General features: G+C 48.7%; 1 protein-coding gene across 6 annotated transcripts in view; it reads right to left on the bottom strand.

Annotated features, from left to right (window-relative positions):
* The window catches only part of KIF1B (kinesin family member 1B), a 147,098-nt gene extending 124,898 nt beyond the window's left edge, over positions 1-22,200 (bottom strand). For 2 of the 6 annotated variants that reach the window (XM_058674961.1, XM_058674930.1), the window contains exons 1-2: positions 21,802-22,185; positions 2,168-2,349 (exon numbers count right to left, since the gene is read on the bottom strand). In XM_058674961.1, the coding sequence (XP_058530944.1) occupies positions 2,168-2,273 (106 nt within the window). In that variant the 5' untranslated portion in view covers positions 2,274-2,349; positions 21,802-22,185. Of the gene's footprint in view, positions 1-2,167; positions 2,350-21,801 lie in introns of all 6 variants that reach the window. The other 4 variants (XM_058674943.1, XM_058674947.1, XM_058674954.1 and 1 more) reach the window with 3 other exon arrangements.
* Positions 22,201-22,590: the final 390 nt, after the last annotated feature.

The raw sequence follows: 22,590 nt of genomic DNA, 5'->3' as shown, positions 1-22,590 counted from the left end.
ATTTTACTACATATTCTAATCTCCTTTTTCCTGGATCATCAATAAACTACTTTTTCACACTCTTCTTAAAATATTTAAATATCAGTTTTATTTATTTGAAAAGCAGAGCTACAGAGAGAGGGCAAGCCAAGAAGAGAAAAAGATTTCCCAACCACTTCTTCACTCCCCAAATGGCCGCAACAGCCAGGGCTTGGGGCAGGCTGAAGCCAGCTGCTCAAAGCTTCTTCTGGGTCTCCCAAACACTTTCCAGGCGCACCAGAAGGGAGTTGGACCAGAAGTGAAGCAGCAGGTCTTGAATGCCCACATGGAGTGGCGGCATGGCAGGCAGTGGCTTTACTTACTATGCTGTCCCGCCAGCCGCAGTACTTCGACTGCTATCATAAACATAGTGGTTTTTGCTTCTGTTTCATCCCTAAATATTTCCTAAATCACTGGCACAATTGACAAATACAATGTTACCGCTTCTTAGACAGCTACTTTGTAATCTTGAAAAAACAACATTGTTACAAGCCCTATGATCAAATTCAGAAGATCCTGAACAAGAAAAACTTCAAAGCTGTATGTGACTAACTCTGAAATACTGGCTACAAAGTATAGCTTTTTGTGAAACAAGCATTGCTGGCTGATAGACTCCTCCATAAAGAATACTGGCAATTGGCACAAGTAGATGACGATAAAATAGTTACTTCAGTAGTAGCTTGTCTGAAAGTGTAACAATTCAGGCCAGCCCAGTGGCCGAGCCGCTATCCCACAGGGGCGCCGGGATCCCATATGGGCGCCAGTTCGTGTCCCGGCAGCTCCACTTCCCATCCAGCTCCCTGCTTGTGGCCTGGGAAAGCAATTGAGGATGGCTCCTAAACCCTAGGAACCCTGCACCCGCATGGGAGACATGGAGGTTCCTAGCTCCCTGCTTCGGATCAGTGCGGCTCCAGCCACTGCGGTCACTTGGGGAGTAGATCATCGGATGGGAGACCTTCCTCTCTGACTCTCCTCCTCTCTGTATATCTGACTTTGCAATAAAAATATATAAATCAATCTTTAAAACAAAAAAAAATAAAATAAAAGTAACAACTCTACTTTACCAAAAAGATATACATTTACCAGGCAGGCACTGCCACAGCAGGCTGATGCTGGCATCCCATTTCAGAACATCAGCTTTGAGTCCCAACCGCTTCACTTCTGATCCGGATACTGGCGAATGTGCCTGGGACAGCAGTGGAAGATGGCCCAAGCAGGTGGACCCTAGCCACTCAACATGCAAGACCTGGACAGAGTCCGAGGTGCCCCGCTTTGCCCTGGTCCAGCAGGAGCTGTTAAGACCAATTAGGGACTGAACCAATTGACTGAAAAACCTCTCTGTCTCTTTCGCTCTTTCAAATAAATAAGTAAATTTATGTAGTTTTAAAAAGCTACAGGTTCAAGACCCAGACCTTCAGGAGCCGGGAATCTCTGGGTCTCCCATGGGGGTGGCCGGCAGGATCCCAAGCCCCTGCAGAAGCTTGTACTTTAGCAAGAAATGAATCTAAATAATTTTCAAATGAAGAAAGAAAAACAACAAACCCCAGGGTCTTTATAAAATATAGAGTATATTTTGTGTAGGGACTATTTGTTTGAAAGAGAGAAGGGGGAGGAAGACAAGGTGGGGAGGGAGAGAGGGAGAGAGGCAGACCACACATCCACTGGTTCACTCCCCAGAGGGCCACAGAAGCCAGCAGGGGTCAGGCTGCCAACAGGAGCCAGGAGCTCCAGCCTTGTCTCCAGGGATAGAGGCCCACACTTGAGTCACCCCCTGTTGCCTTCCCAGGTATATATTAGTAGGGATGTGGTTAGGTAGGGACAAAGCTGGTCCCATCCGGATTTAACACAAATCACTACTTACAACATTATCATTAAGATTTCAACTTAACACACATTACCACCAAATTAATTCAGTTTCTCAGTTTCACAACTGTAAAGAGTAAACAATAAAGAATTAAGCACACTGCAGCAAATATCCAGTAGTGACAACATCCAGTGGCCAAGTTCAGGCGCCAACACACACACACACACACACACACACACACACTCGTTTAGACTGCCCACGGCAGGAAGGGACGCCAGGAGAGGGCGGTGACGGTGAGCAGATCAGCCACAGCACCGACAACGCTAACAGCAGCAGTGCACTCACTGGTCGAGTTGCCTTGCATCTGGATGATGCACTTGGACTCCTTGCTGGTCTCTCGGGAGTTGAAGGGCCTCACCCGCACAGCCACCTTCACCGAGGCTCCCGACATTCTGACGGCCTCAGGACACACAGCTGCAGTCCAGAAGAAAAGAAGTGAAGTCTCTGCTCAGTGACGCACAAGTTTCCTTTAAGAAGAAGGAAAAAAAAAAATCATACAGGGTGGTCAGAGCGAAGAAATACATGACCAGCCCAGCCTCCCTGGGATCACGCCGCCAACAGAACAAGTGTCGAACGCAATGCTTCCTCCACGTCCATTACCACTCACACCAAGTCCCTGGACTTACTGATGGAAAATATAACTACAATCTAGCAAGTGTCCATCTTGCTTTCTGTATTTCCATATCAATCTTTAGTAATACAGTAAAAAAACTGTTAATGTCCCTCAATCAGTTAACTTCCCATCTGCAAAGCAACTTTTTTTTTCAAGAAATGCACCAAGCCTTCTATAATTAAAGACTGAAATACTTAGTTACATGATACCAGCATAGGATTAAATAGCAATAAGCGATGAGATCTAGCCAGCTGCTTTAGCCTGGAGAACCCCAAACACCAAGAACAATGGGCAGAAAAGGTTCAGCCCACGGCAGAACCCAACCACTGCACTTCACCACTGAATGAAGCTGCATTTTCCAGAGCAACAGTTTCCCTCTCGACCAAACAAAACCAACACTATCCTGTGAAAAGAACATGCACAAGTAATTTCCACCAGAAACAAACAATCTCCCTAGTCAGGAAGAAATCTAAATAATGCCTATGATGTAAACATTTCAGGAGGAACCAAACAGGGAGAACTCTGAGAAGTCAAACTATCAGAGAACCTAAAAGAACTTAAGTCTAATTTTTTTCTGTGTAATTCAGTAGAGATTAGGAATGCTAACCTCTCACTACCAATGCTTTGCAAGAAAAGGCAAAAATAAGTAAACAAAAATGAGAATGTCCCTCTACACCTCATTATTCTTTTTATCTATTTGAAAGGCACAGTGACAGACAGAAAAGGAAAGATCTTCCATCCACCAGGTTACTTCTCCAGTGGCCACCATGGCCAGAGCCAGGCCAGGCAGAAGCCGGAAGCCAGGAATTTCATTCTGGTCTCCTAACGGGTAGTAAGGACCTGGGTGGGTGTCTTCCCTAAGACAGCAGCAGGAAGCTAGAGCAGAAAAGGAGCTGGACTCGAACAGGCCCCCCCTCACAGAATCTGCCAGCACCTCCAACAGCAGCTCACGTCCCTCACCACTTTTAGTATCCTTGAGTTTCGGACCATGGCTGCTGCCTGGCCCTCACACCAGCACCCAAATATGCAAGAGAAGGCCTGTCTGGAGTGCTAGCACTTGGTGTCTGAAGAATGAGCCCAACGTTTGCTGAAGGAATGAACTAATCAACTATTCCTCTTTAATTCCACTGCCCGGGGAGCTCTGCTTCCAATCCAGCTGCCTGCTAATGGGCCTGGGAAAGCGGCAGCAGATGGTCCAAGTGCTTAGGGCCCTGCCATCTTGCTGGAAGACCTGGGAGGAGTTCCTTGCTCCCAGCATCAGCTGGGCCCAACCTGGCCATTTTGAGCATGTGGGGAGTAAGCCAGCAGATAGAAGCTATCTTTAGGTCTCTCCTTCCCTCTTTAAAACCCTGCCTTTCAAATAAATAAATCTTTCTTGCTTAGTTTACTGATTATTGTGGCAAATGAGTATATTTTGATACTAATTTTTTAATTTGCTGCAATGTTGTTTTTTTCCATTTACATTATTTAATATACTGGATACTGCTGGGTAACATCAGTCAAACTCCTGATCCAAGGAGCACAGCACATTCACTGGAGTGGAGCGCTTTGCCAACAAAGAATGAAGCATCAAAAAAAAAAAAAAAAAAAAAAAAGCAAGACAAGGACAGAAACATCAGCCCGCACCCCTTTGACAGACTGCTAGCCTCCACACCCCCAGGTACAGAGCCCCCCGTCCACCCCGGAACAGCAGGTCTGCCCATCTGCCCACCAACACCATCCTCCCATCACGGGACTCATCTTTGTTTCCTCCTCTTCGAACCCTTGCATTAATGTTAACATTGTTCATCAATATTACACAAAAACTTTTAGGATGTAGATTTCCATTATTCTGCCCCTCTTTTCATTTCAACCCTATTGCATGACTCTAACACAAATCCTCACTGCTGCAAGTGCACACACTTAACGAACTGCTTTGGTTTTACTCATTGGCCCAGCAGGCCTTCAACAGAGGCGCACAAAGCAGAATCCTGTGGGCTCTTCTGAAGAGCAACTGGACCGAGACTCACCAATCAGGCATCCAGCAGTTCTGACACAGGACCCAGATGCGAGTCTCTTAATTTTTCTGTTTCTTTTTTTTGTGTGTGTGAAGATTTATTTTATTTTTATTGGAAAGCTAGATACACAGAGGAGAGACAGAGAGGAACATCTTCCACCTGATGATTCACTGCCCAAGTGGCTGCAACGGCGGAAGCTGAGCCAATCCGAAGCCAGGAGCCAGCAGCTTCCTCTGGGTCTCCCACATGGGTGCAGCGCCCTAAGGCTTTGGGCCATCTTTGACTGCTTTCCCAGGCCACAAGCAGACAGCTGGATGGGAAGCGGGGCTGCCAGGATTAGAACTGGTGCCCATGTGGGATCTGGTGAGTGCAAGGCAAGGACTTTAGCCGCTAGGCTACTGTGCTGGGCCCGAGTCTCTTAATTTTTCAAAAATATCTTACAAATTCCTATATGAGAACCTCGTGCTTTAAAAAAAACAAATGCTATCTCAAAAAGAATAAACTATTAAACTAGGAGCCCCTCTTTTAAGTGCTTATCCCTCATGTGGGATCAACCTTGCTGAAATAAGACTCCAAGCCAATTCCAAACACAAGAACCTTCCCTCGTGGACTCTCCATGCCCCACGCACGTCCTTTCACACATCCTCATTATTTCTCTCCTGCAATGGGCTGCTGAGTTTTCACTTCCCTTCCATGTTGGCTGCCCAGCTCCAGACTTAAAATGTCTAATCCAACCTGCAGAAATTAGTGGTATTTCTTAGAGCACAGAAAGCCTCAAACACATGACAAGAACATTGCTGACAATTTACACGCCTGTTTAATTCTGTCCCTTCAAAGATCTCGCCAAGCTTAGTCTCCTTGAAAAAAATGCAAAGTTCAAGTCCAGGCAGCAAATTTCAAGATGATCCCAGCTAGGATACTTTCATTGGGTCCCAAACCAAGAAATCCATCAAAAATGAATGAGGTTTAACGAGGACAATGGAGGTGCTCACTGGTCAAAGACAGGATGATCAGATTATTTACGGAAGAAAAGTGGCAGGTGGATTGAAAAAATATACATAAATGCATGAGTTCAAAATGATCATTTTTCTTTAAAAAAAATCTATTTGCAGGACCAGCATCATGGCTCCACAGGCTGAGCTGCTGCCTGTGTTGCCAGCAGCCCATGTTGGCACCATTCCAGGTCCCAGCTGCTCCAATTCCAAACCAGCTCCCTGCCGGTCTGCCTGTGAAGATGGCCGAAGTCCTTGGGCCCCTGCCACCCTACCGAAAGCACTCCGGCCATCTGGAGAGTGAATCAGTGGATGAAGGATCTCTGTGTGTCTGTCTCACTCTCCCTCTCAATGGCTCTGTCTTACAAATAAATAAATCTTAAAAAAAAATTAAATTGAAAGGCATAGTCATAGAGACCGAGATCTTCTGTCCACTGGTTCACTCCCCAGATGGCCAGCAGGGACGATGTGGGGCTGCTGGGATCCCAGTGGGTGCCCACGTGGGAGGGCAGAGCCACAGGTGGTAGCTTGGCCTGCTGAACCACAATGCCAGCCTCTCAAAACGATACTTTTTAAAACTGGTAAAAACTAGCAAATAAAACAAAAGAATTAAACACACAGTTAACCTACATATCCTGTGTAAAATATTTCAGGACAAACAAAAAGTTGACGTGGACTGGTATTGTGGTATACAGTCAGCTAAAGCCGCAACTATGAGCCAACAGCCCATCCTGGAGGCACCAGTTTCGGTCCTGGCTGCTCCTTCAATCCAGCTCCCTGTCAAAACATCTAGAAAGGCAGAAGATGGCCCAAGTAGTTAGGCCGCCACCCACATGGGAGAACAAATGAGTTTAGGCCTGGACCAGCCCCAAATAAACCAATGAATGCAAAAACTCAGCACGTGTATGCATTCTCTCTCGCTCTTTCAAATAAATAAGATACATATATTTTTCATAAATACATTTTATTACTTAAAAGATATTTATATGACCTTTTTATATGATGTTTACATAGTTGATTAGTTTGCGAAGCATGGAGGGTTAGGAGAAAGTGGGTAATACCACTGTTTCCACATTTCCTTTTTACTTCTTTCTATATTTGAGGGAAGGGGAGAGGTAAGGAGAAGGCACATCTAGCCTCCCAAACACCTCAGTACCTGGGAATGGGGAATGGCCACCCAATGTCATCCCAGGGTCCCCAGTGTGGAGCTTCGACAGTTCTGCAATGCTACGAGAAACTCTCCAGGTGGTTCTGCAGTCTAGCTTGACAGATTTGCCCCTAGTCCTAACACATTCCAGCTGATGCTGCAGCAAAGTCCAACCAGACTGCACCCACTCTGGCTTATGCAATATACAACAACCAACAGGTGCTGCAGGCCTGCCTGGCCTTTTCATTTCCCGATCCTAGCTCTCACAATTAACAGTGGGAGCAGTGGTCCAGCAGGGAAGGCCCCTGCAACCCTCCTGCCAGGGCTCACATCCCTTTTCCCAGGTCTCATGTGTGCTGGTAGGTGCTGCAGCCCAGTCTGCATGGCCTGTCTCACCTCCGGCATTTGTCAAACGGTGCTGTAGCCTGGTCTGGTCTGGCCTACCCCAGTTCCAGTTCATGCTGGTGAGCACTGCAGCATAGCCCAGCCCAACCAGACCCCAATCTTGGCCCCAACGTGAACTGACTCATGTTGCAGCCCGACCCGGCCCATCCTGCACCCAGAACTGACCCACACGTATGCCAGCAGGTACCATAACCTGGCCTGGGCTGGGCTGGGCTGCTCCCAGCCTTGGTTCCTGCACTCACCCGCAGGGACTACATCCTGCGAGAGGAATTCTCCAAGTTCCTCTATCAGGTCACCTACCAGTGGCAGGTCTCATAAACACCAGTGGGTCCTTGACCCAGCATAACTTAGTCTACCTCCTGTCCTGGCAGGAACAGTGGCCTTGCCCAACCAGCCCATACCCATTCCAGTTCTTATTGTTGGGTGTTACAGCCCAGCCAAGCCTGGTCCACGCAGACATGGTTCATATGTGGGCAGAGTGCTAACCCAGGAGATCCCACACCCACCCTGGCTCTCGTGACACCAGTGAGTGCTACAGTCTAGCCCAACCCAGTCCATACTCGTACCAAGGAACACTACAGGCATGTTCAGCCCAGATCGTTGCCCCCATTCTGGCTCTCACACTCACCAGTGAAACCACAACCCAGCCAGGGCATCCCCTTAGCTGCCCAGGCCTGCTCCCAGCCACAGATCTTGCATGTGTTAGTGGTTGCTCTGACCCAGCTTGGCACAGCTCATTTCCACGTGTCTTGGCCTTTGTTATCGGATGCTGCAGCCTGGCCTGACCCAGTCAGCCCCCAATCCCAACTTCCATTGGCAGGTGTTGCAACCTGGTCCTGCTCAGTCTGCTCCCATCCCCGCCCCATGTAACCCGGGAGATAGGATAGCTTAGCCAGGCATGACCCACACTCCAGCTGGCCCTGCACCTACCAGTGGAGTAAGGTTGGCCTGGCCCTGCCCAGTCCCCGCCCCCTCCAGAACCAATCCACAGCTTGCCGACGGGTGGAGCTGCCTTGGCCAGCCTGACCAACACCCAGGCCTGAATCACACGCAATAAAAGAAATCTTAAAAAAAAAAAGAAAAACAAAAAAAACACCCTCAGGGATCAGTGTTGTGGACTATCAGGTAAAGCCTCAGCCTGTTGACACACCAGCATACCATCTGCTGCTGGTTCAAGTCCTGGCTGCTGCATTTTTTTTTTTTTTACATTTTACTTCTTTTTACTATTGTTACTAGTATTATTATCATTTGATGATACAGTTCCATAGGCTCCTGGTATTTCCCTTACCCCAGCCCCAATTTCCCCACCACCACCTAGTTCCTCTATATCATTACTAAAGTATAGTTCTACATACACAGTCATATGTCCATCATTGCGGGCATGGACAATGGCAGAGTCCAGAATCCTATTGTCAAGTTATAGTAAACAGTTTCATTGTTAAGTACATCTTTGTCTGGAAGTAGAAATGCATACTACATTGTATCCTCACATCTGGATGTTAGTCTCCATTTCACAGTTACTGTACATCCCCTCAAATGAAAAGTCATAATACAAAATCAACAATAGGAAGAAAAATAGAAATTTACAATGCCATGAAGTTAAATAACATGTTGCTAGATACAAAAGTCTTCATTACACAGCTATTTTACATCCCCTTAAATGAAAAGCCACAAAATCAACATCAGGAAGAAAAAAGAAATGAACAACACCATGAAGTTAAATAACATGCTACTGAATGACTAACGTGTAGCTGAAGAAATGAAAGTCAAGAACCTTCTTGAAGAACATGATGATGCTGTATGATCTATGAGTCACTGAAGAATTTAACCAGAAGAAAGTGTTATGAAGAGAAAAAACTAACAGAAAACAAAACCTATGAGATACAGTTTCCACTGGTTTTTGTTGGTGAAATGTGTCTCTTCTAGACAACAAAGAGATGAGTTTTGTTTTTTAATCCAGTCTACTAATCTATGACGTTTGATTGAGCGTAAGCCATTTACATTCAGGGTTAATATGTATGGGTGGTACTTTGGTCCTGTCCTTTCAGGAATAGGTTGTTTGCTGGGGTCCGTGCAGTAGATGTGAATAATGTGAAGGTGTGAAGAGAACAGCTCCCCTGCTTGGCAGGGCCCGGGGGAGCTTCCAGCTGCTTGGCAGGGCCCGGGGGAGCTTCCAGCTGCTTGGCAGGACCTGGCAGATTTCTCTCTGACCACCTTGACACAGTTTCAGCCCTTTTCACATGGACACTCAACCACCCCACTAAGAATTTTTTAACTATTGAGGCATTGTTTGCCCCTGTGAGATGGCTTTTGCAACCAACATGAGCTTGAGAGTTAATGTTATCGATAATGTCTTGGTGAGTGGGCCTTTAACTGCACACAGGAGTACGATTAAGCCCATGCTGTTTCTAGACACCTTATTGTGTGCCTACCCATTGCCACAAAATCTGGTCCAGACATTTAGCATGCTTTCTGGGAAATGGCTTGATAAGAATTTTGCAAACTAGCGGAAGTAATGAGAGTATGAGCTGAAACTGCTATGACAAAAAAACATAGCTACTGTGACCCTAAAGGCTATCCTGCTAAGGCAAAAAATATAGTTACTGTGACCTTAAAGGTTAGCCTGTCCTTGCAACTCTTTAGAACATAGAAAATGTAGTTGCTTTAGCTGCTTTCATAATTTTTTTACTAGAGGAAGTATAGGGTGATTTTACTAACACTATATACTTTTGATTATTGTTTGATCATTTATGAGGTTGTAGAACCTGCAGTTGTAGAGGGATTTAATGTTTGAAACTTTTTGTCTTAGGTCTTTATGTTTTTTCTCTTTCGATATATTTCTCCCATTAAGTGATGGATAAGTTGTAGAATAAGAATTGTAGTAGGAGTGTATTACTGAATAAGATGTGTTGTCTACTGAGAAATTCTTGGCTGCAACGTCAGAATGGATAATGCCCTGTCTTAAGGTGAAACAATTTGTAGAACTGTCTTTGGAAACATTCACTTGTCCATTGTAGAGTTGAAACTTGAATGGAGTAAACATGGCTCATCGCTAATTGCAATTCTTTCCACTGTTATAACTCTTGCGTTACTTGTTTAGTTAACAAACTGTGTGAGCTTGCAGGCCTAATGGCCTTTGGTGCCAATGGCCCCTAATGCCCATAAACCAAGATCCCAGACTTACTAACCCATACATAATTCAAGGTAGGGGTCCGGTTGTCACAGGTGTGCCAAGGATAGAATCCAGACTTGAGGAGAGCAGGTAGGGGCTGGCAAGCCGAGATAAGCAAGGAATGTGGAATCCTTCCTCATTCACCTCTCAAGCTGTAGTAAATTGTGCCCCCCTTGAAGCTGTGTCAAATTGCCCCCAAAAGAAAATCGTGTACTGCTTCTGTATAAATAAAGCAGACAGCTTTCTCGCATTGCCCACAATGATCTTGGAATTGTAGTGGCCCATCTCTCTTCTTCTTTCTACACCTGTTTCAAGCATCCTTCTCAAGCTCCGAACTGAGCTGGAGCTGGACTCCGGCAGTTGTTCATTGGTTTAGTTTTCTGTTGTCATTTTACTGGAATGTTCTTCACATTTGCCTTTGGTTTTGGTAGGCACTACTCCTTTTCTCTGTCAAGAGAATGTCTTGAAGTATCCTTTGTAGGGCAGGTTTGGAAGAGGCAAATTCTTTTAACTTTACTGTGGAAGAATTTTATTTCATTTTCAAAGACAAAAGAAAGCTTTGCTGGATATGTTATCCTGGGCCAACAATTTTTGCTTTTAGAAACTGGAATATGTCACTCCATCCTCTTCTAGCCTGTAGAGTTTCCTGTGAGAGATCTCCTGTGAGTTTAATTGGCATTCCTTTATGTCAATTGATTTTTTCACGTGCACATTTAAGGATATTTTCCTTATGTTCAATTGAAGAGAACTTAATTATCATGCGTCGTGGTGAAGATCGCTTTTGATCAGGCCTGTTGGAAGTTCTGTGCTCCTCCTGGATCTTGCTTCCCAATTCTCTCTCTAGATTAGGGAAATTTTCCTTTATTATTTCATTAAACACAGCTGTAAAACCAGCCTCTCTTTCTGCACCTCTGTGACTCCCATAATTCTTAGATTTGGCCTTTTAGTAGTATCTCAATTCTTGAACACTTTTTTAGTTAGACCCAGCTCTGCTTCCAGTTTTTTGTTTGTTTCCCCTGGTGACAGCAAATATCTCCTAATTCTAAGATTCTTTCTTCTGCTTGCTTCATTCTGTTTTGGAGACTCTCCACTGTACTTTTTATTTGCTCTACTGTGTTCTTCATTTCTGATATATCAGTCTTGATTTGCTTTATTGCTGCTATTGCTTGTGTAAAATATTCCTTAAATTCTTTTGAACTCTTGTATGTGCTTCTCATTGTTGATCAGAAGCTTTAAAGTGAGTTTTCTGAATTCTGTGTCCCCCATTTTCTCAATGTCATCCTCAGTTAACTCTGAGGTTGGCATAGGGTTTTGTTCCTTTGCAGGAAAGTCTTCAGTAATATTCACTGTGACTCTGTCTCTTTTTGCTCTTGGTCATTGCACTTCTGCTTAGCAGAGTCTTCTCCTTGGGGCAGGGTTCTAAGCTCTGTCACCCACAGGCCTACAGTTTTATTTTGCTTATTGCAGTTGGTACACGGCTCTTTGCTTGCAGCCAATTGTACCACTTCCTCCAGTGAGTTCCAGGTCTGGGTTCTCTTGTTAGATTTCAACAAAGAACTCCGTAGCCCCAGCTCCTGGCTCACCAGTCTCCACCTCCTGTGATACTGTGCTAAGGCTGCACCACTGTCTGTACAACCTTTCTCCCACTTCCGGCTGGAGCGGGTCCCAGGATTAGGGAGATACCAGGTGTCCTATATAGCTAGGTTGTTGGTGGCACTGATCTTGCCAGAACCTGTTGGCCATTAGATATGGGTGCCACATGGACCTCTTTTGACCCGTACGATGCCACAATCAGTATTATTTTCCTGTGGGACCAGTGCAATCCACTGAGCTCAGTGAGTTCTCGTGAGCTCAGCACATGCGCAGTTCACTGTTGACCCCTGCAGTCCTAAAGTGTTTGCCAAAGTGTATAAAATGCCCAACATACCACGACTAGTGTTCTTGATCTGCTGGCTGTCAGGTTGAGGGCTACCCATACTTACCTTGGGTGGAACTTGTATGATACCACGTTGTTGCAGCTCACTGAGTCAGAAGTGAGTTCACTCCCAGATCAGCATATGCTCAGTCCTGCCCCATAGCCCTTGCCTCCCTAAACAAAATGGCACCCAATACAGCGCTAGAAGGCTGACTGGGCTATGAAATCTATCTTGTCCCCGCACTGCCCATCTAGGATCTGTCACTCTATCTCTGCTCCTAGTCAAATCAAACAGACCAGCAGGACGGACAGTTCTTTGTCTGGGTTCACTTCCTGTGCTCTTGGTGAAAGTCCCTTCCCACCTGGTTGCTGGTGGAGTTCTGGCTGCTGGTGGGGGTCAGATAGTCATTAGCTGAATGCTACTGGGGTATCAGTCACTGTAACAGCACACCATTGTGTCCACTGCTTTCCTGTGTCTATCAGTCTCTGGGTGCCCCTCTGCTGTTTCTATCCTTTCCCGTGTCTGTCAGTCTCCAGGCACCCCTCTGCTGTTGTTCTATCCTTTCCTGTGTCTGTCAGTCCCCGGGCGCCCCTCTGCTGTTTCTATCCTTTCCTGTGTCTGTCAGTCTCCGGGTGCCCCTCTGCTGTTGTTCTATCCTCTCATATTTCCTGGAATGTGTCCTCTCTGCTTCATCCTGATTCAGTGTTTCTCCATCCATTTAAACGTGTCCTTACCCTATTCCGCCATCTTGATTCTCTCCGCTGCTGCATTTTTGATCCAGCTCCCTGACAATGGCTTGGGAAAAGCACCAGAAAATGGCTCCCACGTCTCTGAGTCGCTGCCACTCACATGAGAGACCCAGAAGAAGCTCCTGGCTTCAACCTAGCAGTTGCAGCCATCTGTAAACTGAAGCAATGGACGGAAGGGCCCCTCCTCCTTCCCTCCCTCTCTCCAACACTGTCTTTCAAATAAAGAAAGACTATCTTTTAAAAGTTACAGGAAAGCAACACTTCTTAATAATCAGCATAAAAGCACATTCTCCAAGTTGTAGGGTTTTTTTTTTTAAGATTTATTTATCTTTAGTGGAAAGTCAGATTTACAGAGAGGAGAGACAGAAAGATCCGCTGGTTTATTCCCCAAGTGGTTGCAGCGGCTACAGCTGAGCTGATCTGAAGCCAGGAGCCTGGAGCCTCTTTCGGGTCTCCCACACAAGTGCAGGATCCCAAGGCTTTGGCCATCCTCCACTGCTTTCCCAGGCCACAAGTAGGGAGCTGGATGGGAAGTGGAGCTGCCGGGATTAGAACTGGCGCCCATATGGGATCCTGGCCCTTACAAGGCAAGGACTTCAGCCACTGTCTCCAAGTTTTTAAGAACCAGAAAAGGCAGAATGGATAAGTACACTCGCTAGTCATCCTCACAACCTCAGTTCTAGACTTAATTTGTCTCTCCACAACTCTTCCCTTCAAAAAAAAATCTTAAAAATGGAAACAAAATAGGTTAACAATAGTCCTGTCTCTGCCTACAAGTTTACAAGACACATGGACTAGAGTACAGAAGTAACTGGGATGACACTTCAACCATGTAATCAAAGCTAATAAATGGAAACATCTACAGCACAGGACACTCAGCTTCTTGGAAGACACGACCAAGCAACCGCAGAGGAGATAGAGAGAAGTCGGGTTATTCGTCGATCCGATGCAGTAATTTCATGTTTAGGGCCACATTTTTTAGGATGCAGGGAAGTCTGGTCGCAGACTGGGCATTAAGGATGTTAAGGGATCACAGAAGAGGCAGGATGGCTAAAACACTGCCAATTATGGAATACTGTAGATATTTGCACCACAATGAAACTTTTTATGTTCTACTGCAAGTCTAACAACTTGTTGAACACTTCTGACCGACTCACAAACAAAAAGACAAAGGGAGAAATCACCCTTCTACATCTTACGTAAAAAGTACAACACACTTCTAAAAACAGAACATGTTGGTAATAAATTTTCTAAAAAACAGAAAAGTACCACACTTCCAGCTACGAGGATACTAACGCATCTGACATCTGCTGTCCTCAGGTCCTTAGAACAGATCACTGCATCCTCAGCCTATCACGCCAACACGTCACCAAGCGACCACTACCACAGCCAAAATGTCTTCCCACACACAATACCGGCTCCTTCACCACTCTCCTACTTTTTTATTTATTCTTTGACAGAGCTAGAAAAATAGACATGGGGACCGGTGCATTAGCCTAGTGGTTAAACTCCCTTCCATGTGCCAGGATCCCATATGGGCCTCTGTTCTAATCCCGGCAGCCCTGCTTCCCATCCAGCTCCCTGCCTGTGGCCTGGGAAAGCAGTGAAGGACGGCCCAAAGCCTGTACCCATGTGGTAGACCTGGAAGAAGCTCCTGGCTCCTGGCTTTGGATCAGCTCAGCTCCAGCTGTTGCGGACGGTTGGGGAGTGAACCATTGGATGGAAGATCTTCCTCTCTGTCTCTCCTCCTCTCTGTATATCTTTCCAATAAAAATAAATATTTTTTTAAAATAAAAAAATAAACCAGCAGGTAGGTGAGCTGTCTCTTTCAATGCCTTTCAGATAAATAAACAAAACAAATATGCAAAAGAACAAGTTAGCCATAAGCCAAAGAAAGTTCAAAAGCAATCGCAAAGCAGACTTAATTTATTTTATTGGAAAGGAAGATTTTACAGAGAGAAGAGACAGAGAGAGAGTTACTACATCCACTGGTTCACTTCCCAAGTGGTTTCACCAGCTGAGTCTGAGCTGATCCAAAGCCAGGAGCCAGGAGCCTCCTCTCGGTCTCCCACTCAGGTGCAGGGTTCCAAGGCTTTGGGCCGTCCTTCACTGCTTTCCCAGCCCATAAGCAGGGAGCTGGATGGGAAGTGTAGCAGCCAGGACACACACCAGTGCCTAAAAAGGATCCCAACGTGTACCAAAATGAGGACTTCAGCCATTAGGCTACCATGCTGGGCTCCTGTCCCCATCTTTTAACTTCTAAGGCCAGTCCAAATCCAAAGTTTGAGTAGTTTATCCTAAATTTGATATAGTAAGTGAATTAATTCTAATATCCAAAACCACTTTCTATGTAGACCCACTGAGAACTCTGCCACTCAAATACCAACCCCAACATTCTACTGAAGTTCTTCTATTGCCAAAATGAGCGACCACCTCTACTTTTGGGATTATCCAGGCTAAAGAAAACTCAGCCTAGCCCAGCTATGGCATAGCAATAGTAACCTTCAATCATAGGTAAATTCGAGTCAGGCATCAATCAAGATTCATTCCGAAATCTGCCCCAACCACACCTTTCCAACCACGTGTCTGGGCAGGAATGTAGGTCAGACTCCGATGTGTCAACAATGCGTCAATCTGGCCACCTGACAGACCAGTCCTCACAGTGTCATCAGCATGACAACACAGAACCCAAGGAGCGCAGGCTCTCATCCCAGCTGAGGAACGAGCTCTCTGCAAGGGCACGTGGCCTCAGCTTTACGTGAAGTCACAGAGCCCATGCGTGCTAGACATATCCTTCACAGCAAAGAGTCCGACTATATTTTAATATTATATTCTCCATTTGGGAAGCAGGCAGATATTTGTAACAGGTTTGCTGATTTCTGCGGAATGTGACACAGGGAAAGGGTTCTCTGAAGGAATCTCTCATCCCTCCGCCAGAGTGAAAACTCCACATGCTGTCTTGTCTTCTGTTTTGCCTTGCCCAGCTTTCCACAGAACTGCAGCGGCCAGAGGAAACCCTCAGCCCTGCCGTGCGGACCATCCCTACAAGGCCCACTGACGCCCTCCTGGGAACGCAGGCTGGGGAGGCAGCGTGACCACGCAGGAAGCTGGGCTCCTGCCACGCACGTGGGAGACGTGGACCGTGTTCCTGCTTCAGGTCCAGCCCAGTTCTCGTGCGCGCTGGGGAGTGAGCGAGCAAATGGCAGCTCTCCGTTTCTGCCTCTCAAATAAATAAACATGAGGCAATGTGTGTATTCACCTTTTCTTCTTTTAATAGCCTTACTATCTATATGGTATATTTTGGTGCAAATGCTTTCTAGAAGCAGTATATGGCACATAACAAATAAAAAATTGTCTGTGATAGATTGTTGTTTTTAATGTTGGAAACCAATTTTAAAAAAATCAACCACAAGCAAGCTTTTAAAAGCAACACAAAATTTGTTTTATGAATCTGAGAGCTATATGAATGGAGGCTGAGCTCAGCAAACAGCAGTCCGAAGGCCAGGAGAGAGAGAGTGAGCGCCCGCCAGCTGGGAGCGGCAGCCACCCACCCACCGCCGGGCAAGTAGAATCCAAAGTCAGGGTTCGGTGAGGACATGAAAACATACTGCCTTGACCGTGACAGGGATGCAGGGAGTGGGAATGAAGTAGGGATTTACCTCCCCTTTTTTAATGTTTCTCTACTTTACAGTTATATATTGGCAGCCCATGACGTCACAGGCAGCTCCTGGGAAAATCAATGAACAAAACAGATAAACCTCCTTACAGCCTAGGAAGGGGAGGAGGGACAGCAACACCAATCAAGAAGCTGCAGAGGCTGTAAGGAGCGTTGAAGAAAGCTGAGCAGGTGCCTGGTAAGACTGAAAACTAGACAGGGGTGAGAGGCCAGCCGAGCAGATTTCGGAGGAAGATCTGGGTGCAAATCAGAATGAGGACCCTCAGCTAGGACTACCAGCAACAGTGGGGAAAATCAGGAAAAGGGACCCACGCAGAACCAGCACAGCACATCCCTGGAGATCAGAGGGCAGCGGCACCTACAGCAAGGCCAAGGGATTAGCTGGAGTCAATGAGAGTGGCCTCTTTCTAGATGAGAGAGCAGAGAAGTTTCTAAGCAGAAAAAGCGGAAGTTCAAGGAGTCCAACCTTCCCTTCACCCAACACACACTCAGGCGAGGCCTGAGACTGCACATTAAGAGGGGTACAAACCCCCGGCAGTGTGAGCTCTCTCCATGACAAAGAGCTAAGAACAGCATGGACAGCTGGGCTGATGGGGCTGGAAGAACAGAAACTGCAATGCTAACAAGAGGAGCAAGCAACAGCCCTCTGAGGCTGTTAGATACCTGCAAGTGAGAGCTGTCAAGTGTCACGGTTTAAGCTTTAAAGGTGAGTTTGGGATCTGAAGGTGATGTCACTGCAGAACGTGTGGCTATGAGGCCAGTGTTATGGGATACAAAGGGAAGCTACTGTATCCCAAATGGGTTTCCTTTCATGTCCAGATTGCTCCAGTTTCAACCCAGCTCACTGCTGATATGCCTGGGAAGGCATCAGAGGACGGTCCGAGTGCCTGGGCCCTTGTTATCCCTGTGGGAGACTCAGAGGAAAGCTCCTGGCTCCTGCCTGCCCAATCCTGACCACTGTAGCTACTTGAGAGCAAGCCAGCAGATGGAAGCTCAATTGCAGGCACTCACTCCCCTCTTGCTCCAAATAAATAAATGAACCTCACTTTAAAGGAAAAAAAAAAAAAACAGGGACCAGCATTGTGGCACAGAAGTTAAAACTGCCACCTGTAGTGTCAGCATCCCACATGCGCACTGGTTCAAGTCCCTGCTACTCTACTTCCCATCTAGCTCCCTGCTAATGTGCCTGGGAAAGCCATAAAAATGGCCCAAGCCCTTGGGCACCTGCACCCACGTGGGATACCCAGATGAAGCTCCTGGCTTCAGATCAGTCCAGCTCCAGGCAATGTGGCCATCTGGGGAGTAAACCAGCGGAGGGAAGACTTTCTCCCTGTAAATATTTTTCAAATAAACATTAAAAAAAAAGTGGGGGAAGCAGCCAACTCCTGAGCTAAAATCAAAGAATTTTAAGTCTCTTCCTCTGTAAGATAGGAACTGAACAATCTGTTTTATAAGATTAAATTAATTGATAATGTAAAATTTGCAAAGCTCCCAGCACATAAAGGGAAGAACCCAACATCAATTCATTCCAACATTCTCATTATTATTATTTAACCATACAGTCATTGACATCTGCCAATGTGATGTCAAAAGTTGGACAGAGGGGAGAAATAACACAACAATCAATGTCATGGGAGACAGCATTGTGGCATAAAGCATGAAGCTACCACCTGCGTTGCCAGCATCCCACACGGGCACCGTTTGAAACCCATCTGCTCCACTTCTGATCCAGCTCCCTATGAATGAGCCTGGGACAGCTGTGCAGGACGAACCCAGCAAATGGGAGACCTCCCGCTCTAACTCTGCTTTTTTAAATAAAGCTTTTTAAAAATTAAGAAAAATAAACAAATAGATGTATTTAAAATTTGGTAGGCAGGTGTTAGCCTAGTGGGTAAATCACAGGTTGGGATACCCAAATCCCCATCAGCATGCTGGATTCTAGACCCAACTTCTTGTGGAGGCGGCAGGTGGTAGCCCAGGGAACTGGGTCCCTGCCACCCCTGTGGGAAGCCCAGACTGGCATCATGGCACAGCTCAGCCTGTAACCACTGCCAGCATTTGGGAAATGAACCAGCAGATATCTATTTATCTAGCTCTCAAGTAAATCGAGATTTAAAAATCTAAAAATCATTCACGACCTGTGACTTCAAACAGGTGCCAAAACAATCCTAAAATCCTCATTGGCCACTAGACAGCAAGCAGTGTGCAGCACCACAGGGAGGAAGGAGGCTTTCATGAAAACCACAGAGCCCGCCAGGCAGTTCCCGAAGCTGCCCCGGGTGGCCACTTCACCACGCCCACACAATGGGGCACTCCCGGGCAGCTGTGCCCTAACTGCTGCTAACCACAGGGAAGGGACACACAGCAGTCACCAGCCTAGTACCACAGGCACCCTGCTCAGGGTTTTCCTAGCATGGTCCCATATGTTTAACTTCTCTTCTATCCTCACACATTGTACACAAAGTCCTGGAAACTTGCATAACTTATTCACACCCTTTAATGGAGTCCAGAAATACTTCAGCAGGTGTTCAAACAAAGTCATCTTTCAAAAAACTCCAGGAAGCACCCTGGTAGAATTTCAGAGCCTGTGATCCGGGTCCGCAGGCCCCAAGGCTCACTCCTCGCTGGGCTCAGCAGCTGGGGGAGGGGCTCACTGACCAGAAGGAAAGGGCCACTGTTGGCCTCACTTTGCACCCAAGTCAGGAGCAGAGCCAGGAAACGGGCTGCAAAGCCTTGGCCTTGAAGTGACTCCGCTGGCAGACCTGAGCTGTCTTTGCTCTGCCCAAACTCAAAATGGAAAAGAGGAAAGACAGAAAAGGAAAAACGGTCTGTTTAGAATTAGGACTTGATTGGCTAAACTGTGTGAACGCACCCAGCTGAGCAGGGAGCACCGCGCCGGCCTGACCTGACCAAACGTGACATCACAGCTCTCAAGGTCGGTTTGTTTTTTAGTGTATTTATCTACCTGAAAGGCAACGAAAGAAAGAGGGAGAACAAGAGAGGGGAAAAGAGAGCTCTCCCATGTGCCTAAATACTCTCTCAACAGCCAGAAGCCCAGAACTGCCTCCTCATCTACCCACGGTGGCAGGGGTCCAAGCCCCAGGGCCATCTCCCACTGCCCCCAGGACTCATCACCAGGGGGCAGAATGGGAAGCAGTAGCCAGGACTTAGACACTCCAGTCTGGGTGCAGTCCACCTAGGCAGCACCACAACCCCAGGCCCCGATCTTCACACTAAGCATGAAAGACTCAAGTGACCCTTATTTGGGGAATGAAATTTTACAACAGCCATTCTGTATTTCTTCCAATATTAATGTAATTATCAAACCCACCAGTTTTTATTGACGCCACATTTGACTGGATCAAAATTTAAAGGCAACATGTGATAAATAAAAATAACAAAAAACAGAGCCCAGCACGATAGCATAGTGATTAAAGTCCTCGCCGGGATCCCATATGGGCGCCGGTTCTAACCCGGCAGCTCCACTTCCCATCCAGCTCCCTGCTTGTGGCCTGGGAAAGCAGCCGAGGACGGCCCAGTGCTTTGGGACCCTGCACCCGCGTGGGAGACCCGGAAGAGCTCCTGGATCCCAGCTTCGGATAGGCGCAGTACCGGCCGCTGTGGTCACTTGGGGAGTGAACCATCGGACGGAAGATCTTTCTCTCTGTCTCCTCCTCTCTGTATATCCACCTTTCCAATAAAAATAAATAAATCTTTAAAAAAAAAAGTATGAAAGCTTTTCTTAGAAAATCCTGCCCCAAAGAATTTTTACTGCTGTTCCAAGTTAGAAGACCGTATCCATGAGCAGGGTTTGAATGGAGGCAAAGGGCCCAGGCAAGGCAGGCAGGGCAGGCAGGGCAGGCAGGGCAGGCAGGCAGGCAGGGCAGGCGGGCCTCTCTCGGGGTCCTGCCCATACCAGCAAGGACGAAACGGAGCCCAGGTACCTGTGCTCTGCAGCTCTGCTTTCCAACGCCAGCAGACATCCCATCCCAAACGCTCCAGTCCCAACTCCCTGCCTCCCTACCCAAGCATCGCACTGACTCAGGGCACACTACCTCCCTCCTTCGAGATCACAAGCGAAGATGTTATCATGACTAAGCCACGGGGACAAAATGCCAGCCTTTAACTAAAATATCCACCATGATATCACTTCTTCCAGTCGTTCAAACCCCACCAGCACGCTCTCACTGGCATGGGCACAAAGCAGCATGTTCAGCGCCAGCCCAACAGCTGCCTGGAGCCGAGAGGGACCCGAGCGAAGAATCTGTTGACAATGTGGGCTGCTTGGAGATTCCACACGGACGGCAGCCCGAGCCTCCGCCCCGCTCGGAATCGACTTAACACCTCTGCGTGCCAGGCCAAGCACCAAGCCGAGGCCTGCACGCTGGCAAAGGGGCCTTCCCACGCCTGGCAGCCACCAGCCCCCGGCCGCAAAAGAGGAATACAAATACCACTCGGAATCCACCCCGGCAAGAATGGAATCCAGGAGCCAGGAGGAAAAAATAAATAAATAAAAGCGATCTGGGACCAGGGTCGGGAAGGCTGTGTTGCCTGAACAATGACCAGCCTGCTCCGGCAGCCTCCCAACCCCCCACACTTGGCTGCCGGCGCGGCCAGTCACCCTGAAAGCTGCCAGGGCTGTCACTCGGACTGGCCTCCTAAAGGATTTGTCAGATCATCCTCCCAATATGGCTGCCCGGGTAATCCCGCTGTGCCGACCGCCTGACCACAGCAGCCCACGTCGAGCTGGCCAGCCTCCGACGAGCCCACTCCCTACCCATCGCGCCCCTTCGGCCCTGGCACCCTCTGCTGCCCCCGACCCCCGCGGCGCCTTCTCGGTGCCCAACCACGTCCCTCTCAGATCGTCATCGTCTGGCACAGCAGCACACTGCCAGCCCGAGCCCCGATGCCAATCACAATAGGGATGAAGAGAGACAAGAAAGGATGGCTCCCCAGCATAACAGGGCCGGGGGATGCGCGCACAGAGCCGGGCGACCCCCGGGCACAGCCGGCGCTGGCAGCCCAGGGCCGGGGCGGGCCGCTGCGGGGCACCCCGAAGGCCGCTGGACGCCAGCCGGAGGCTCGCTGCTGGCCCCGGGAGGGCATTCCTTTCTCCCCTCCCTCGTCGGTGCCTGGCAGCCTCGCCCACCCGCTGCCCCGGCGCCCTGGACCCCGGCCCGGACCCCCCTCCCACGGGAGCGGCCCCCGCCCCGCAGTCGCGGTGCCAACCGCCGCCAGCGCCGCCGTCTCACCTCAGCCGCGCTGCGGACCGACGGGCAAGCAGGCCGGGTCAGCAGGCGCCGCGGCGCGCGGGGGCGCGGAGGGCCTGGCAGCGACGCACCGGAGCGCGAGCAGCGGCTGCCGCGAGCCGCAGGACGCCGCTCCGCAGCCCCATCACGCAACCACCCGGCCCCGCATGGAGGGCCGACAGACGACGGCGCCAGGCACAGGGCAGCGCGGGAAGTCGGGGGCGCGGCGGCCGGGTGGCCGACGGTGGCTACCGCAGAGGCGCCAGCGGCCGGGTCGGGCTCGAGCGGGCACCTCCCAGGACCGCCACCCTCTGAGCGCCCCGCGTCGCTCTTCGCGAAACTCCTCCCGCAGTCGCCGGCGCCGGACACCGCCCCGAACGGGACCGCGGCGCGTCAGCGGGGCCCACCCCAGCGCCCGCGACTGACGCGGCAGGCCGCCAATCAGAACTTAGATCTTGGGCCGTCCGGCCAATCGCAGGGGGAGCTGAGGAGCCGAGGCGGGGAGCGATGCGCCAAAAGATCTGTGGAAACCCGAGAGCGCCCCCTGGTGAGGGGGCTGGGTGCGTGGTGGGCAAGGCGACGCCCACAGCTCCCTCCGGGGTGACCCCCAAAGGGCGTCGCGCCTCGCCGGGCTGGTAATCCGCCTTGGACAGCGGACAAAAGCCTTGCTGAGGGGCGGGGTGGCGGCCGCGGGCCGAGGCCCAGCCGTTGGCGGCGGGAGGCGGCCGAGTGTGGAGTCATTGTCCGCCGGGACCACGCACGGCTCGGGCGTTGAAGGCGCCGAGCGCGGCA

This window comes from Ochotona princeps, chromosome 2 (genome assembly GCF_030435755.1).
Source record: "Ochotona princeps isolate mOchPri1 chromosome 2, mOchPri1.hap1, whole genome shotgun sequence".
Lineage (NCBI taxonomy): Eukaryota > Metazoa > Chordata > Mammalia > Lagomorpha > Ochotonidae > Ochotona > Ochotona princeps.
The sequence above is the reverse complement of the archived record's forward strand: the minus strand, read 5'-3'. Positions and strand labels throughout refer to the sequence as shown.